The sequence below is a fragment of the Gopherus flavomarginatus genome, chromosome 3, assembly GCF_025201925.1.
Source record: "Gopherus flavomarginatus isolate rGopFla2 chromosome 3, rGopFla2.mat.asm, whole genome shotgun sequence".
Lineage (NCBI taxonomy): Eukaryota > Metazoa > Chordata > Testudines > Testudinidae > Gopherus > Gopherus flavomarginatus.
Window position 1 is genome coordinate 266236016 of NC_066619.1, and position 19293 is coordinate 266255308.

General features: G+C 40.7%; 3 protein-coding genes across 7 annotated transcripts in view; 2 read left to right on the forward strand and 1 right to left on the reverse strand.

Annotated features, from left to right (window-relative positions):
- NOP14 (NOP14 nucleolar protein) overlaps positions 1-6402 on the forward strand; it is a 49729-nt gene extending 43327 nt beyond the window's left edge. The window contains exon 19 of the mRNA XM_050947516.1: positions 6047-6402. The gene's annotated coding sequence lies outside the window, so the exon portion shown is untranslated. The remainder of the gene's footprint in view (positions 1-6046) is intronic.
- ADD1 (adducin 1) overlaps positions 1-19293 on the reverse strand; it is a 262757-nt gene that overhangs the window by 85454 nt on the left and 158010 nt on the right. The window lies entirely within an intron of this gene.
- The window catches only part of MFSD10 (major facilitator superfamily domain containing 10), a 30643-nt gene continuing 19747 nt past the window's right edge, over positions 8398-19293 (forward strand). For 2 of the 5 annotated variants that reach the window (XM_050947796.1, XM_050947797.1), the window contains exons 1-5: positions 8398-9152; positions 10627-10713; positions 14367-14559; positions 16125-16221; positions 18347-18450. In XM_050947796.1, the coding sequence (XP_050803753.1) occupies positions 9139-9152; positions 10627-10713; positions 14367-14559; positions 16125-16221; positions 18347-18450 (495 nt within the window). In that variant the 5' untranslated portion in view covers positions 8398-9138. Of the gene's footprint in view, positions 9153-9313; positions 10714-14366; positions 14560-16124; positions 16222-18346; positions 18451-19293 lie in introns of those variants that run through there. The other 3 variants (XM_050947800.1, XM_050947798.1, XM_050947799.1) reach the window with 3 other exon arrangements.

Sequence of the window (19293 nt, forward strand, 5' to 3'; positions counted from 1 at the left end):
TTTAATATGCACGTGTGTTTACCATGATAGTGCATCTATATGGCTCCTAACTGTTCACTTCTGTGATTGTGTAGGTGTGCAATGTACATTCAAATTAGAAATGGAATCACAGTTCATTTTTAAACAGAGTTCCAGAGAGCTGTTGTTTTATAGTTTGGCCAATTTGTGAATTTAAAATGGTGGATTTGACTTTTTCTTGAAAAATAATGTAACTCCAATCAATCCAGATGCAAAGTTTGTACTAAGCTGCCTCAAACTAGCCACAATGTATGCTGGTTACCTTCTCAAATTAGATTTGCAATGAAAGCACCAATAGACCCTGAAATATGAGGGTACAAATGAAAAACTGTGCTGATATTTACATTTCCCCTTTAAGGCCAAGAAAACCATATTTCATTTTTGCAAAATGAGACTTTTTTGCATATCAAGATTTCTGATACAAAAGATGTCACCTTATTTGGGAAAGTTAATTTTTACTAAATCTCAAAATTAATGTTGCAATATAACTGATAAATACATAATGATGCATCAATTTCTCTGCTTTTAAAATCAGTTTTATTTGGTGTTAAAAAGCCAGTGCATAATATGTACATGCACTCATGCTGCATAAAAGATGAAGATTTCCTGATCTGAAATCGTTTTGCACTTTTTTTCCAGTGACAAATATTTAGTTAGCCATTCCAAGAATCAACGAGGATGACTGCAGTCTTCAAAGACATTTTGAGTGGCTGATGTACGTGTTTGTGTTTCCACCAGATGCATCATGGAAATTCTCCTTTTTTGTATCCTGATCTTACAAAATGTCTTGTTTTTAATAAGACGGCAAAAAATTTAAAATGAACTATATTTTCATACTAACTTGCTATTCTGTTATTACTAGGCTTTCTTATTACAGGGTGCACCACTCACTGCTGGTCTGACGCTTCCTCCTGGTCACTCTTGAGGATTAGCTCTTGAGATCAAGGTCCCCACACTCCCTTCTTTGGAATGCCGAAAGATGACATTCAGATAGGGTTCTTGTAACCTAGTAACTATTGTTGTTGGAGCAGCCCACCATCAGGAGCTGTGCAGGAAGTGCTGTTTCAGCAGCATGCAGACAATGCTGAGAAACCCCCAATGAGAGACACTTTGGACTGATCCTTTCCAGGAAACCTGAAGGTTACCTACTTCTTTTTAATAGAACTGGAGTGGGAACCCTGGCCTAAACCTGAGTAGTCTATTATTACATTAGGACCAGGGCCAGATTTTGATCGTGATTACTGTGGAATATATAGAAAACTTCTACAGACATTGATGGAATTATTCAGCATTTGGACCCCTTTTTTCCACTTAAATACAAGGAATCAAAGGTGTTAACAGGACCCTGAAATTGTCCAACATTAGACAGTAGTTGTCAATAGAGTCCAATTCGATTTTCAAGAAAACAAAATAGATCAAACACACACAAAAGAAAAGAACAGCGAAGATAGAAAATGCAGTTTCTGTCTGGTGTTGACTCTCACTTGCAACCTTGCTACTGGAGACACAGGCACAGCATAATCTTATCAGCCACTCTGGGTCCATTTGCATAGCAAAAAAGAAAAAAGAAAAAAGGCAAAACCCAGAACCAATCTCAGAGCCCTAGTCAACTGACTGGGGCTCATAGGGATCACACTGTGGGGCTAAAAATAGCCGTGTAGATATCTGGGCTCTGGCTAGAGTCTAGGTTTCAGCAAACCTACACAGCTATTTTTAGCCCCATGGTGTAGGCCCAAGTCAATTGACCTGTGCTCTGAGACTTGCTACCTCAGGTCTTTTTGTTTTGTTTTGTTGGCAAACGTGTACCAAGATCAACTGTGGAGATGTGAGGAAAGAAGGCAGAAATATAGGAAGTAAGTGTAGGGGAGAGAGATGTTATTAAATGGAAACAGGAGGCGCTGCTGAGAGACAGTGAGAAAATAAAAGGTTTCTGAGGAAAAGGAGGAGGGGCTGTTCATAGAGTTGGAGGAACCGCTGGGGGAGGACTTTTATGAGTCAGAGTTTGGCAGCCTCACTGGATTCTGTTGTGAAGCATGTAAATATTCATTCAGCAGGGACTACATTTGGATTAGGTTTGTGGCTAACGCTGTGGCAGACAGCAATTCCATCACAGTATGAACAGTGGTGAGAACTGCAGATTAAACCAGAGTTAAGACGTGAGGCAGCAAACAATAGAAGGAAGGAAGCGCACAGTTAAAAGAGGGGACACACTTGCAGAACCAGAACATTTCTATGGAGAGCAGTTTACTGGGACAGACATTTTGTGTGGTGCCTTTGATATTACAATAACTCTAGGTGAATAAGAGATTTCTCCTCTCCCATCCAGCATCTCATTTTGCCTGATTCTCCAGAAAACGCCTAAGATTTTGTGACCTCATCTTGTCACCATGCGAATGCTGGATGTTTCTGGCCAGATTCTGAATTTGAATGCATTCGTTTCAATGGGAGCCCCATGCACAGAGGAAAAAATGCACTTTCATGATGTGACTTCACTTTAGGATCAAAGAGGAAGCAAAAATGGGATGAATGGCTCAAGTCCTTTTTAAAAATCAAATATATTTGATGAGTGGGGAAAAATCGCATTGGATAGCTATGAAATGTGTGCAAGTAGAATATGTGTTAATGTGCTCCATGCTCTGAAACCTGCTGCCCTATGCAATTTTTGTGCTTTATGCTTAGCAGAGGTTAGAGAAGGACAAATATTCCCCTCCCACACACCACATAAGCTATGGAGCAACAGCAGAATTGTTCTGTGGTCATTATTGCAAAGTGACAGTACAACAGGACCCACAGACCCTGCACTCCTTTGCTAACATTTGAACAGAACTAGATGAAACCGTGGTCAAAATGCCTACTCCTGATCTACAGCAGAGCTTATATTATTGGTAGCACTGATGCAGCTACTCTTTTGTTTAAAAAAAAAATGGGAAAGGGATTACCTACTGTACATCAATCCTCTGCCTACTCTTTTGGGTTGGGGGCAGCGGGTGGTTGTGCTGTAGCCAATGCAGAAAGTTTCATATTCAGCTGTGAACTGCCTTGTTTTTCTTATTTTCTGTTGCAAGATTAATGTTCCCCCAGTGTAGTTCATTTTGAGTGATTATTTGCATACATGTCAGTGAAGTCCTTCAGTAAGATTCCTCTGTTGGCTGCCAGAATCTGACTCACCACAATCACACTTAATTCTCTCATTCTAAGGTCTCAGAGCTTTTTTAACTAAAAAGTTTAATTCTTAGAACAGCCTCTTGCTGGCAAGTGTGACAGTGACAGGAATAGAACCCTGGAGTCCTAACCTCTATCCAAGAGTGTAAACGCTATTGTATTATCAGAGATCAGCAAACATGGGCAGAAATTGAAACAACCAATGTGTATTTAGGGTCTTTTTTTAGAATACAATTCTATTCTATCTAGGTTTTTATACCAAATTATCATCATAGTATCTGGATACCTGTGGCAGTGAGGCCAGTTTTTGTGCTAGAGTGAAGCTATTTGTTTAAACATATTTTATGTAAAAAAAATAAAAAAATAAAAAAATAAAAATAAAAAAAAATTCCTTCCAAAAATTAACATTTGAGTTGTTAGAGCAGATGGTAGGCAATTCTCATGCGCTTGTTCTGGAGTTACTCTGAAATAATGAAATATTCAAGGAGAGTGTTGAATGGAGTGGTCAGGACTTAAGAAAAGCCCCTGTAATATGTAGGGTGGGTTGATTCTGAGCAAGGTCTGGAGTTCCAGAACTGTAGGAACAGAGGCAGTGGTGAGAGCAGCAGACCAGGACTGCAGATTAGATTGGTTTGGAGGTTTATTAAGCCAATAGCAAACGAGGTCACAGGTAGGATCATGTCTCCTTACCTTGCTACCCCAGGCAACACGCTTGCAATGATACAGAATTCAAATTCCACTGAATCACTTGGATACTGATTAGATTTCCGTGAAGAGGGTCTTTGAACTGGATTAGTTCAAACTGAATATTCCGTTGAAATAAATAAGGGAAATGTATGTCTTGGGGCTGGGTCCTGAAATCAGCTGCCAGGCTCCCATTTGACTTGAAACCATTGGTCATCAGTTTATATTTTCAAGGTTCGTTGCAGCTAGAGAGGCTATAAATATATTTTAAATAAAAGTTAATTTCATTCTGTAGAATTATTCTACACAATACCCCTAATTCTCTAATAACCTTGAAGGACCTTGTTTCCTTGTACTTCCCATCTACCTGTCTGTATCCATTTGTCTCTTGTCTTTAAGCGTCAGCTTTTTGGGTCAGGGTCTTTTTGTTCTGCATCTGTACATTGCCTGGTACAATGGGGTGCCAGTCAGTGACTGGGGTCCTAGGAGCTAACCCAATGCAAATAAATAATAATAATAAGGAACCATATCCATGATCAGTAGCTGGTGTGCAAGTCCACTCCTTTTTCTTTCACACACTGGACTGGGTAATGAACCACTCATCTAAACAACTGAATCTCAAGATGCTGTGTGAGACCCTGATATCCTGACAGAGATTAATCCTGATGTTTAGACCAACTCCTCAAAAGCTAATCTGCTGGGGAATAAATGCCAGGCGTATGGTTGTTGGGAGAATGTAAAGTGCTTGCTAGCGTTCTGATGGGCATGAATCCAGACCACAGATGGTATTATATTGAAGAGAACAAAAATCTTTTCAAAGGCTATACAGCTAGACTTGATTTAGATTTAGACTTCCACTTTGTGCCTGGGTCCCTTCTTATTTAAAATCGGCCGTGCTATGAGAAAGCATTATTAGCCTATTCATAATTTCACACTTACAGTTTGATTTTGGCAGGCCAAATGCTATAGATGGATCTTATCAAGGATTAATAAAGCTGGTTTAGATATCAGTCTATTCAAACCCTCTCAGTCGGAAATGGAACAATAACTCAACATTTTCAAAGAAGGGAACATATGACAGGTGCTTACTGGTCTTTCACAAGTACTTTTTTATGTTTTTACTGGTGTCCGTCAGCCTCTGAGAGATATTGGTTTATCAAAGCCACAACTAACTGCTGCTGTGTAGCAAACTCAAAGCACAGCAAGTTGTGTGGCAATCAGTGATCCACAGTTCCTTTCTTCTCAAAGGAAACTGTCAATCATAAACATTTCTGTTTGCTATCAGAGGAGTAGCCGTGTTAGTCTGGATCTGTAAAAGCAGCAAAGAGTCCTGTGACACCTTATAGACTAAAAGACGTATTGGAGCATGAGCTTTCGTGGCTGAATACCCACCTCGTCAGATGCATGCATGCATGCATCCAAGGAAGTGAGTATTCACCCACGAAAGCTGATGCTCCAATGCGTCTGTTATTCTATAAGGTGCCACAGAACTCTTTGCTGCATTTCTGTTTGCGTCCTTTACTACTACTGCTGCATTGGGTGGGATGGGGTAACATGGGACCCAGTTGGGGCTGCCCTCTGATCCAGCACTCTTCAGACCCAGAACTGTGTAGGGGAGATCAGAAACCATATGATATACCACCTTTTCCCCTGCCGTGTGGCCTTTTGGAAAGACACTGCCTGAAGCTGGCACAGCAGGTGAAGAAAGCAGTGCAAGCAGGTTCCAATGGACACTGGTGATATCATAAAAGTGCTTTCTGCAGTGATAACTCAGAACATTCTCTCACACCTGTGCTGCTTGGCAGTTTACTCCAGTCCTTCCTGTCTCCTCCTTTCCTTCCCCCTTTCTAGCTAATCCCCTCCTGACATAACCACACTGAAAGAATTTAAATAACCAAACCAACCAACATGACATTTGGAGCTTAGTCCTGGATTTATGAGCCTATTGAGCCATCACATTGTTCATATTGCTTGTATGGTCTATCCATTTCTCCTACCTTGTAACCATCTTCTCTAGTTAGAAGGTAACATTTGGGGGCAGAGGCTGTCTCTTATTGTCCCTAGCACAGTGAGGCTTTATTCTTGGTTGACTCCTAAGTTCTACTGTAATAAATATGATGAACAATGAAAAATAATTGATGTCCATAGGCATTTAAAATATAATTTATCTTTTACCTTACAGGCCACAATCTCCCTCCTTTTGGTGAGGATTTTGGCTAACTTTGGAGAACCACATAACTTGAGTCTGAAACCTGAACTACAGCTCTCCAAATGCCCAGCTGATGGGCAGAGGGGATGATGTGTGGAGAAGGTGTTTGTCTAAAACTTAGCAGTCTCTTCATATCATTTAGGGCAGTGATATGCAGACCTCACTGGTTCAGGAGCCAAATTGGCGATCAACATTACCCAAAAGAGCCACAGTTATGTGACTTCATTGTTTCATTTACTGTAATACTTTTCATATTTAAACTGTATGACAGGGGAAATATTTAGTTTATGATATATATTATTCTCACAGCACATATGTTAATAACTTAATGTAAATAGATAATTGGGTAATAACATAGTAAAAGCATCCTGATTGGTTAATAATGTTAATATCATGTGCAGCAAAGAGTTGCAGGAGACACATTAAAGAGGCACTTGTGGTTCAGGTGCCTCAGTCTGAGTATCACTGATTTAGGGGCTAGGAAATATGAAGTTCAGGTACCAATTGCAAGTTATGATGTCTCCTTTCAAATACAGATAAACAGAATACAACTCAGGATCTACTTCACTGAGCTGCTGTTATTGCTGCTTTCTTTAAAATAAATCATATTAACACTTGTCAAAAATAATAATTAAAAAAATCTTTAAGAAATGCTAAATTTACTATCAAATCAAAATTTCTTGCTGCTGATTTTTCACAAGTTGCTAACTTACACTTATTTTCTTTTCTAATTTTTAAACAAGTTGCATTTCTGCAAGATTTGTGCTGCGTAACTTTCCTGTGTCCTATAGGCTGAGTGATGGACCAGTACAATTTTCATTTACTTGTGAAAAACTCAGTTTGACATGGAGGTACAAAAGTGCTTCTGAAAAGAGAATGGGGAATTCTGAAACCTCTGTTGAGAAACAAAAGCAGAAACTAAGCTAGAGTGTGGCAGAAAGCCCAATTTTTCTTGGTCTGAGGATCACAAAGTGCTTTATCAATATTAATGAATTGAATTTTATAGCATCCTAAAGCAGGTATTATCCTTATTTTGAGATTAGGAGATACTGAGCCACACAGAGAGTAAGTGACTTGCCAAAGGTCACACAGGAAGTCTGAGGCAGAATTGAAAATAGAATCCAGGAGTCCTGACTTTCAGTCTTGTGCATTAACCACATAGCCATCTATAATCTAATTTTACAAGCCACTATTTATACAAATACCAAGTAAGACACAGCATTTATATGAATAGGCAAGGGGGTAAGATGTTAGGTCAGAAGATAAACTAGCAGAGTAGACCACTGCAGTGGTGCCAAAGTTTGGTAACAATATGTACTGATAGGGAACAGGCTGAGTGAACTGGTTGTGGCAGTATAGATATGAAAAATTATGTTCCAAAATTCTCTCACTTTCCTAGACATTAATTATATGTAAATATATGTAACCCTGAAATAGACACTGGGCTAGATCTTCAGCTGCTGTAAACCAGCACAGCTCCAGTGAGTGAAGTCAATTCAGCTATGCTGTATTACATCAGCTGAGGATCTGCCCTAAGTCAGCCACCTTAATTTTATTTCTTTTTCCTTGTGATTTTCTATCAGAAGAATCCACACAGTTCAACATCCGGAGTTTATTTGTAAGAGATTAAACATTTTCTTAATGAAAATAAGCATGTGCGCACACTAAAAAGTCACATTCTGTTAGCCTTGACTACACTAGGGAAATTTTGCAAATATTTCCGGCTGAAGCTAACACTGGTGGTAGCAACAGAAGGGCTTGTGTAGGCAGGAGACTGCTATTTTATGTACTGTGTCTTAACCACTAACACCAGCATCAGCCAGTGACCTATTCATACCAGGGCTACTGGTGTTGGAGCTGAGCTGCTGGGCAACAAAGGGAAATGTTTGCAAACTTTCCCTAATGTAGACAAGACTACTGCAAGAGAGAAATGTGTCTGAGCAAAGGATTAGGAGTCAGAAACTTCTGTTTGTATGCCAGTTCTAATACTAACTCTATGGCCTTGAGGATGCTAACTTCTGCCTCAGTTTTTCCTGCTGTAAAAAGGAGATAAAATGATCTCACAGGGATTTTATATTATCACTGATTTTCATAGGATCTGCATTACATTTGGCATTTATAATGCAGATGTTTGTACAGTTGATGTATGACAATCCTAATACTCTCAGTGAGTCATAGGTGAAAAATCAAAACATTTCCTTTTAGGTACGGATGTAATCTCAACATTTTTAACCAACAAAGAGTTCTGTGGCACTTTATAGACTAACAGACTATTGGAGCATGAGCTTTCGTGGGTGAATACCCACTTCGTGGGATGCATGGGACGAAGTGGGTATTCACCCACAAAAGCTCATGCTCCAATAGTCTGTTAGTCTATAAGGTGCCACAGGACTCTTTGCTGCTTTTACAGATCCAGACTAACACGGCTACCCTCTGATTTTTAACCAGGACCTTTATACGTTCTATGCTGGATGTTGAAATGTTTGGCCAACATTAACCTTAGATTAGAGCTAAAGTCTCAAGTTTAAGGTAGGGCAGTTTACTTGGCTGTCTCAGAGGAGGAGCAGTTAACAGGCTGAGGCAGTTTGTGCGACTATCTTGAGTCTGGGACCCAGTTTCGGGGATGTCTTGGGTTTGGCTGGTCAGTTAACAGGGTGAGGCAGTTTGTGGGACTGTCTTGAGTTTGGGGGCCAGGCGGTCATCTGAATGAGGCGGGGCTGTAAAAAGAGCTGCTGAGGGGGACTTTACACTCTGCCAACTCGGTCCTCAGCAGAGCGGGCAACTCTCCCTGGAAATGAATTCTCCTCTGAGGGCGTTTCCCTCCCGGGGAGGGAGGCTGGGGGCACAGTGGCACCACAGAAGATGTTCTCTTCCCCCTCGGCAGGACTCAGCCCGGAAGAGGAAGCGCCGGGGCCGTGTGAAGCAGCTGCTGGGGAGCAAAGGGGGAGCTGGTCCCTGTGCACCGAGCAGCTTGCGGCGCCCCCTCCCTTCCCCGGCCAGCATCGCGCGTGGCCCGCCTGGCGAGGGGGAGGAGCGCGCCGGGGCGGGGTGAGCTCAGGGTGCAGATGGACGCGGACAGGTGAGGGCTTTGTGCCGGGTGGGTGACCGGGGCGGGGGGAGCAGGATGCGGGGCTGTCTCCGATGGGGCTGGGGGCAGTTTCCAGGGGTATATGTGTGTGGGGGGGTGTCCCGGACGTGAGGGTGGCTGCAGCTCACACCTGGGGATAGGGGTCGGTCTCCAGCACCCCAAGCCAGAATAATGTCCCCCTAAGTGATGCTTTGATCTCTGCGTCTCAGTCAAACTCCCCCTCCCCACCTTCGCAGGTGTGTCTCTAGTCACTCTGCAAAAAGCAACAGAGAGTCCTGTGGCACCTTAAAGAGTAACAGATGTATTGGAGCATGAGCTTTCGTGGGTGACTGCCCACTTCATGGGATGCCTTTTTTCTGTTCACGCTGGTGCTCAGAGGAGGTTAAGTAGTTTGTGGAACTGGCCCTGCTGCTCTTTCTCTCTCCAGAATCAAACCCAGTCTCTTAATGACACAAAAGCCTCCTCCAGACTGGCAGAAAAATCTCCAGGTGGGAAATACAGGTTTCCTCTTCCAGCAGAAGCCCAGAAAGGCAAGGAGCTGTGAGGTTGAGGCCCAAGGTGTGAGTTACGGACCTACCCGGGTCAGCTTGCAAATCAGTTCTTTGGAACGGGGAGGCTGGCGTTGCTGGCCGGGGACTGAATAGGTGTAATGAGGGCTGGAAAGGGAAGGAGGAAGCAAGCAACAAAGAGAATTTGTGGAGGAAACTCAAAGAAGGAGAGGTTCAGGTGTCTGGACACGAACTGGTTCCAGTAAGTGAAGAGATTTCTGTCACAGTTCTTAGGGAATTGCACCTCTGACCCCTTCATGGAGGCTGCCCTCTGAAATCTCAGACCTCTAGCCATCACCTTTCTTTGGGCAGCATCCCGCAATCTGTTCCCTCCAGACAGAGGACTCAAGCTGCAGTTCCTCCTGCTTCACTGTGATTCTCTCAGCAGGTCTGACTTCAGTTTAGCACCCACACTTCTGTTCTCTCAGGGGACAAAAACAAAGTTAACCAGTGACCAGCCTGCTCTCATAAAGCAAAGTATTGTTTATTTAGATCAATGGCATTATAGAGGAAGCATATCTTAAAGAAAAGAAAAAGTTTATAGGCATGCCTAGCTTATCAGGTGTCTCCCATCTTCCCCATGGAGACCCTGGCAGGTTCCAAAGTACTTCAAGTTCTGCACAGGATCTGTGCCTCTTGGTCACAATCTCATGTCCAGTTGTGGATCAAGGGTGACTGACTCTCTCCTGGGTGAGAATTGTTTCTTTATACAGTTTTCCTTTGTTTGTTTGGCAGGCCTCTTGAACCAGGTCAAACCACTATATGCACTTTCCCCAGGGGGTAAAAACTTCCACAGACTTCTTAGCTGCATAAGAGATTTGCATTAATTACCCCCAGTGCTGTAACTAGGCATAGTGGTGCCCCGGGTGAGCAAGTATATTTGCATTCTCTACCATTTTTTTCATTTTTCCACCCAGAGGTGACACGTGGGGGGAGGAGAGAAGGGGAAATGCAAGGTCACATGCCCCTCCCCCCAACCCAGACAGGCTGGGTGGTCTGCTGAGGTGAGTCAGAGGGTGGAGGTGGTCTTTCTCTCTTTCCCCCCGCTCCCCCCCACGAGCAAGCCCTCTCCACGCCTTTATTTGCACCCTGGGAAGCTGCCCTGTTTGCTTCATCCTGGTTATTGCTCTGATTATCTCTCAGTGATTTGAGTTCCTGCATTGAGCCAGAAATGCAATCACTAGCTAGCCCATAAAGATACATATAACATTTATAAAGCTGATACAATTGTCTTTGACTGTTCCATGTGTTCATAGTCTCTGTCATATCTCAGCATAATACTTTTTGAACGTTCCATGCTTCCAGAGCATTTCATCCGTCACTATTTTCTTGAACTAAAATACTCCCTAGTATAGAATGGCCATTGCAGGAAGCAGTGTGGGCTGCCATGATTTTTGGTTTTATGTGATAAACATCCCTGATTTAAAAAAAAAAAATTGAATCTGGCATTTATCCAACATGAGAAATGGTTACTTGTATCTAAGGACTTATCTTTGCAGAGTAGTATGTGGACTGCAAGGGTATGATTTCTAAAGTACACTAATGTGGCACATTAATTGGTCCATGTAAACACTGCTGGTGTTCCCTAAAGTGTAGTAGTATTTGAAACTATGCTACATTAAAGTGCACTAAAGAACATTACAAAAAGGTTACTCATACTGTTTATACTTTACTTGTTACAATATATTCAAAGAGCCATAAATCCTATGTTTTTTTGGACCTCTACACAAAACTCAAAAGTTGCTAATAAAAAAAACGGGGAAAAAAGAAGCCCTACAACTAATGCTAAATGTTTATAATTAGAGTGACTTGCAATTAAAAAAAGTGTCATACTCTTATACAAAAAGAAATAAACTGTTACATGCAGTAGTAGGTTCGGCTGCATTATGGCAACAATTGTTGTTAATAAATGGATTGTAAATGTCCTCTTTTGTTTACTGGAAAATGTTCGTTCTTTAATAGTTTAGCTGCAATAATCAATAACACAATACTAAAGAATTGTAGTGAAAATATCTGTCTGAGAACACAAATAGTTTTAAGATCTCCAGTGAGTGTTACTTGGTTTAGCACAATTTTATATCCCCAGTGGTCTGTACCTGGAATACAGAGTATCTCTTTAATATAGAACTTATGCCAGAAATTATTCAGTGGGCCTGATCCTGAGCAATGGAAGTCAATAGTAGTTTAGCTATTAATTGAAGGAGGATAAAGAGGTAATTTTTCCTGTTTTTCTTGCTTGATCAAGTAAACACAGAATCAGAATTTAAATTTGTTTTGGTTTTTTTGGGTTGTCGGGACCTTGGGAGGGAAGGTTGTTATGTGAGTGTAGAGCAATTGTGCTGCAGTGTTTTGACAACATCATGGATTAAAATATATATTTTTTAAAAAGATATATTAATTTAACATTTTTTCTTATTTAAAGTAAATACATGTTTTGTTTAAAAAATTAACCTGTTTTAAAATTAAATTTTAAATTGTGGCAGCCTATGGTAAGGCATAAACATACTATAATCTATTAAACTCACTAAAATAAAAATAATAAAATGCTGAATCAATGAGGCCTCCTAAAATTTTAAAGATGTTAAAAGGGGCTGTATTTTTCCCTATGTACAGAATTAAGAGGAATATCTTTAACTTTACAGAATCAGAGGAAGCATATTTAATTTTTCAGGTCAACTCAGGCTTTATAAATGTGTCACAATGTCATGAACTGTATTAAATGTCTATGTTATTTTCAGCCTTTACAATTGAATGAATGATGGTATTTGCATTTTCACAAATGTGAGTACTTTCAATTTTTGTTGTGCAGAAAAGCTTCTGCCTTAATTTTCTGATTTCAATTTAGTTAGCAGGTGCAGAGAGAATATTTTCTTAATTTGGATCAGTTTAGTGAAGGTTGAAAACCTGATTGGGAGTTGAAAAAGCTGGAAAGCTTGTTTTCCTCTTCTAACCTATGAAGAAAACCAGGTGGGAGAGGATCAGATCTATTAATTCTAATATCTTGAAGGACATGCAATCAGATATTCAAAGGTATCTAGGTGTCTAAAGATGCCAATAGGCATCTAGTGCTTTGGTACTCTTGAAAATCCTAGTTGGGGCCTATCTGCATCTTTAGGCATCTAAATACCTTTTAAAAATTTGTCCATAGTTACCAGAAACAATCTGTTAATTCACTAACTTTAGTTAATACTATTTTTATTTAATAAATAATTTTAAATGCAAAACATGTTATGATACATTTTAATTTTGTATGTATTCAGCACATTTAAACATGTGTAATTTAACTAATAAAAACAATTTTGAAATGCTGTTGTACATTTTTATTGAATCCCAATTTTCATCCAAATGCAGCTTGACACAAATCCCAAATAAAAAATTATCATCTAGTAAATAAGAAATGCATTAGTCACCATTTCTGAATATTAAAAAAGTAAAAATTAAAACTCTGAATAAATGTCAATATTAAGACTATGAATAAATGTAAGAGAAACTATATAATTGCTTAAATGAATGTATATAGATGCATGATATCTTCCTGGTTACCGAAAAGAAGTGCCAAATTTAGTGTAAAGACTATATTTGTTTGCAAATTAACATATTTAAATAGTTATACCAACCGATGAGAATGAAACTTTCTTTGGGGAAATAACTAAAGTACAAATACAAAACAAGTTTAAAAACAGTTATTTAAATTAATGTTTCATGCTTGCTGATGTAAAACACTTTAATTTAAATCACGCCATCTTGTTTGACAAACTGCTAACTTTTTGTAATATATCACAGCCAGACATATAGACAGATTGTAAACTCATTAGGGCATGGACAGCCTTCTGTGTTTGTATAGTAGCAAGCATAATGGGACCCCAACCCTGGCTGGGGTCCTCAGGTGCTCCCAGAATACAAATAATAAAAATATTTTGCTGATAGTTATGCTAGCAGTACGAGAAATTAAAATAAGATCCTGGTAAAGAGTCAGCTGCCTTACAGTTATGCCCCTCCTATGGTTTTGTATAGATTTAAAGACATATTAGTAATTGCAAACTGAACTTTGTTTTACAGTGTTTTTTGAGTTGCCATTGCTGAGCAAAACACCCTCTCTGAAGTGGTCAGCGAGTCATGCTGTTGTAGGTGTTTATACAGCACTAATCACTGTAGTATCCACTGTAGACATAAACACTGTTAGATACCTACCTGAGGAGACAGTTCCATTCCATGATTATACTTTAATGCTGGATTGAAAACATTTTTACAAAATAAGTAAATCCAGAAAAATGGTTTGTATTTAAACGTGAAAGAGGTATAGTTAATGATACTATGACTTAGCACTTGTATCCTGTTAAGACACAGATTCATTTATCTGGGACTGATTGTATTTAGTGCTTGAAGTTTTCCTTTGAACAGTGGTTCTTGCCATCATGCCCCACTTTTACCAGAACAAATGAGCTGAGTGACTAAGGTCCAGGAATTGTGAGGCTTGGGGCCTTTTCTGTTTTGCAAAACAGCCCTCTTCCTAGTGAACCAGGATTCTAATCTAGCAATTGCTATACTGTTGCAGTGGGGGAAATGGAGTAAGAATGAGTCAGCAAGTTCTTTCCCTTTGGTGAAATAACCTCAGTGCCTGAAATGCTTCAGAGTGAGTGCTGTTATGCTGTTTCAGAAGTGCGACGCCTGACAACATGGCCATGAGAATGGGGGAAAGTAGCTGCCCCACCAAAGGCAAGTCAGAGGCCGAAGATGGCTCTGGTCGGGTGATCACCATTGTCTTCATGGCACTCCTTATAGACCTGCTGGGATTCACTCTTATTTTGCCACTCCTTCCTTCAATCCTTGAGTATTACAGCAAGAATGATGTAAGTAAGAACTAAACTGTACTTGCTGAAAATACAGTCTGGGCATGAGGTGATCTGAAGAATGGGATGCAGAGGGAGGGGGGATGTGAGGGGCGCCCATTCCCCTGATACAGCTCAAAAGCTATATGCAGAATAAAACCCACCCATAAGTCTGGAGAGTTTTTAGATTGTTCTAATGGATTTGATTGATTTGTTTTGCTCTGCCTAGTAAGACTTTCTCACCTTTGCCACTGAGTCGGGGTCAGGTGTCTATGTTTGGGAAAATCCAGAGACTACTGAGTGGCTACTTCTTGTAATTGTCCTGAATTTGCCCTCCACCTTGCTGTTCTTTTACTTATATGTGGCTGTGGCTGCCTGGTCTCCAGTGATGAGTAGTCAGATGAGAGGTTTCCTCTAATGCACACACACCCATGTCTCTTAATCTGCCCTGAGAACAAACTTTATCCTTTTTCCCTCTATTGGGTAGCAATGCAAATTATAGGAGAAACTGAGGCACACATAAGCCTCATAGAAATATTACAAAAAGTTCCCATTTTGTCACCAACATATTCCTCACGCAAGTAAAATGTGAGGAGTTTGGGCTGAGCTGGTGGTCTAGTGCTTTGAATAGTGAAGTGTAAACCTTGGGTCTCCTTCCTAGTCCCAGTCCATTGCTCCCTGAGTTCTAGGAGGTGGGAAGGAGACTCAGAGCCTTGTGTTGTTCATCGGCATCCCCCCTGGTTAATTGTGTAACTTTAAAGAGGAACTGTGAAGCTCTTCATAGCCCCTTCCTCTTGGGTAGGAGGCTGGTGTTGGAGACACATGGTTTCTAGGGTGAGTGTGCAACATGGAGGACAAACAGGGAGAGTCTCAGGACTCTAACAGGAATGTAGAAGACCTGGCTAGGATGATATGAGTTTGTAACTCAAATCATGGCTCTGTTATGTATAAAATCCAGACTTAGCAAGTGTAGGAGTTAGTGCCTAGCTCTGTAGCTTTTATTCACCATCTTCTGCTCTGTGTTCTGGTCATATGTTTCTGTAGGGCATGATGGGGCAAATTTCTACTCTTGCTGTATGATTGCTGAGGACTCTACCTGCCGTGGAACCAGGCTAGCTCTGCTGTATAGGGAGGGGCTAGATGCTAGGAGCCAGCACATGGGCTTTGCATCCCATTCGTGCTTCAGAACCCAGCACTAGTCTGTGGGAGTCTGTCTGTGCCACCATGGAAGAGATTTTGAAAGAGAGAGGATAGGTCAAGGGGAGGGTAAATATATCTGGGACTACACTGATCCATCAGGCATATACCCATACATACACTTGGGGAAGGAAGTTGTTTCAAGTGGTGTCTCTGGGATACAAAGCAATGCTACATTTTTGCAAATAATGTCAGAGCCTGCAAGAGCGAATTTGTTCCCTAAGAAGAGTGACCAGATGTCCTAATTTTATAGGGACAGTCCTGATTTTGGGTTTTTTTTTTCAATAGGCACCTCTTACCCTCCACTTCTTGTCCCAGTTTTTGACACTTGCTATCTGGTCAGCCTATCCCTAATTGCCATTAACTATGACGTATGACTCTCTTTGTAGGATGGTTTTTATCTATCACTGCAGCATGGCGTGGACTGGTTTGCTTCAGTGTTTGGGATACCTCTGGAGAGGAAGTACAACACTGTCTTGTTTGGAGGTATGAATGAACCTACAATCTAGTGTCATTTTCAGGTTGTCTTCTATGGTAATGTTTTTATTTATGAACAACTTTTAAACATATGGCACCATTATTAAATTGGGGCTTCAATACCACAGTAAAAGATGCCCTAGAAGTACCCAAGAGAAACAGATTATAAATATTTGGTAAATGGTAGTGCTTACATGGAACTGATAGCTCTGACTAGTCAGGCAAGCAGTTCAACCTATTCCTCAGTAAAGCTTCCTAGGCCAGGCCTGCTGTGCTTTACTACTTTAGCGCTGAGCTTCTCGGGAATGGAGGCAGATCGCCAGGGGGTGTCGAGTGACTAGAGGCTCACCATTTATACCTCAGCCGGCAGCCACACTGCGGTGTCTATGGAAGGGGCGTGGCAACTGCTCTGCAGAGTGCAGTACCATTTGTTGCCACGCGGGCACTTGTGTTGTAACTGAGTCTTCTCCAGCTCCTCTGTGAGTCATTGCAGGCAGCAAAGCAGTGAATCAAGGCCTCTGAAAGGCTAATTCAGATTTGTTAATAGTGAGCAAGGGAAGGTAAGAGACCTGTGTGTTGGGCCAGGTGTGTAAACAAGTAAGTTCACATTCTTGGCATAGGTTGTGGTTTAAACTGTACCATCTGCATTACACTACCCTTCGCTGGTGCTTCACACTTCATACATCCAAGAGACGTGAGTGAAAATTTCAGGATTCTGGCTGAGAATGGGGAGTAACTGTTTTCTCCCGCCTTCTTCTTCCCTTTGCTCTATGAGACAGAGGTAGTGAGGAAGGGGCATACTTGTAGGCACACCAATGATTTTGGGCACCAGCTGCCACAGCAAATGAGTATCTGATATTGTCAGCCATCTGTGGTGACCGCTGCTTATCATTGCAAATGTAATCATCTCTTTGTTACTTCGTCCTTCCATCCTTCCATCCTGCCTGTACCCACCTGTTGTCTCTTGTGTCATACTTGGACTGTAAATCTCATCAGGATAGGAACCAACTTTGTTATATATTTGTACAGCACTTAGCATAATGGATTTGTAGCTCAGTTGCTCCTTTAATGCTGCTAATAATAATAATAATAATAATAATAATGTCCATTCAAATAAGAGAGAACCTTGCTGCCTTCACTTGTGAGCTAAAACTGTGAGTGAGTGTATGGCTTTGGTTTTGTTTTTTGTTTAATTTTTTTACTTTTTTTGTTGTTGAGCAACCACAAAGAAATTATTCTCCCCCAGATACCCAAATACTTAAGGTTAAATCCTGACTCCTTTAAAGTCAAGAGGAGTTTTACAGTTTTACCATTCAGTGGTGCAAAATTTAACCCATGGCCTCTGTGTGCATTTTCAACCTTGATAGGTGGTCTAAGACATATAAGCCAGCTCTCTCCTTTAAAGAAAAAAAAAACTATGACAACAAAGCATTTTCTTGGCAGTTTGTCACAAAGGTATTGCAAATTTATGAGGGCACTGAGTTAGAGATGGCAGGAGAGGAGAGGAATCAAAGATCACAGGGAGAGAATGTAGGTTTCAAGGAACCTCTTCACATATGTAGACTCACTGCCATTTATTTGAGAGTATCACATACCCCGATGTGTCTCACTGCTGCCTTTGATACCAAGAGGAGAAAATATAAGCTAATTAAATGTGACCGATCCAAGTTCAGTTAATCTATAAACTACTTAAAAGAATTGTGTGTTACACTGACTGGCTATTAAATCCTATATTATCCTCTCTCCATGAGCAGGAAGTGTTTGCAGTCAGAGTTAGCAAATATCACAGAATTTGCATTTTACTGACACACCCCGTCCTTCCCTCATAAGTCCCATCTTGTTCTGGTTTGTCTGCATTTCCCTTTCCCTTGAAAACCCAGTTAAATTCAGTTAAATAACAACTTAGCCATAATATTTTGGGGCTCTTTGCATTCCAAGGAGATAACTGCTGTTCATGGCCACAGTCTGACATTATAATTGTGTATCTTTTATGTGTGTTTGAGTTGTTGTTGTTGTTGTTGTTGTTTTTTAAGGGCCACACTGAAGTGATAGGCCTTAAACAATTATGCTGCCTTTGTGTTTAAAACTAAGGCAGCATGCCTAATAAGTAAGTCTAATGATCAATCTTTTCTAGGTCTGATTGGCTCCATCTTTTCCATCCTGCAGTTTTTTTCCTCTCCACTCACGGGCGCTGTATCTGACTGCTTGGGGAGAAGGCCGATCATGTTGTTGACAGTGGTATGTCTGGCAGCCTGACTAGAATCAGCATAAATCAAATGTACAGAGGGAGGCCAGTGTGTTTAGTGCACAGCACTAGTCCTGACCATTGCTGCCTCCCCTGGCCAAGTCACTTGATCAAGCATGGGGGTCTAACATTAGGTACTTAGGGCCAGATTTTAAAAGGTATTTAGGTGCCTAAAGGTGCAGATAGGCACCTAGTGGGATTTTCAGAAGTGCTTATTTGTACCTTTTAGGGAACTCAATACCGTTGACATTCTAACATGTAAGATCACACCACCTGTACAGGTGCCTACATGTAGATTTAGGTGCTTGACTTTAGGCACTCAGTCTGAAAATGTTGGACTTAATCTTTTTGTCCCTGAGTTCTGCATCTGTATAATAGGGATAATAATATTATTTACTCCAGCCTCTTGTAAAGTGCCTTGGGATCTTTGATTGGAAAGCACTTGACAGAAGTGCAACATATCTTTTATTTATTGTATTAATGAACATTCACCAAACAGTTTCTCTCTTTGGTAGTTGTTATGAGTTTAAATTTAGGGCTCTAATTATAGGTATAATATAGTGCAAGTATGAACATGAATAAGGGATCTTGGCAACAAATTACATACCCAACCCATCATCCAATAAAGTCTTTGCAGATTAACACATTAAGCATGTGTGAGTTCAATTATTATTCACCAAAATTGAAGGCTAAAATTGACTTTCAAGTCAGTGGATTTTTTCTCTTTTTTTGTCTTAGAATTTTTCTGGGTTGCAGATTTTATTTAAACATTTTAATTATATTGGAACCCATTTCGTGGCTGTCTTGTAAGCAAAATGGAGCAAGTTGTACAAAGG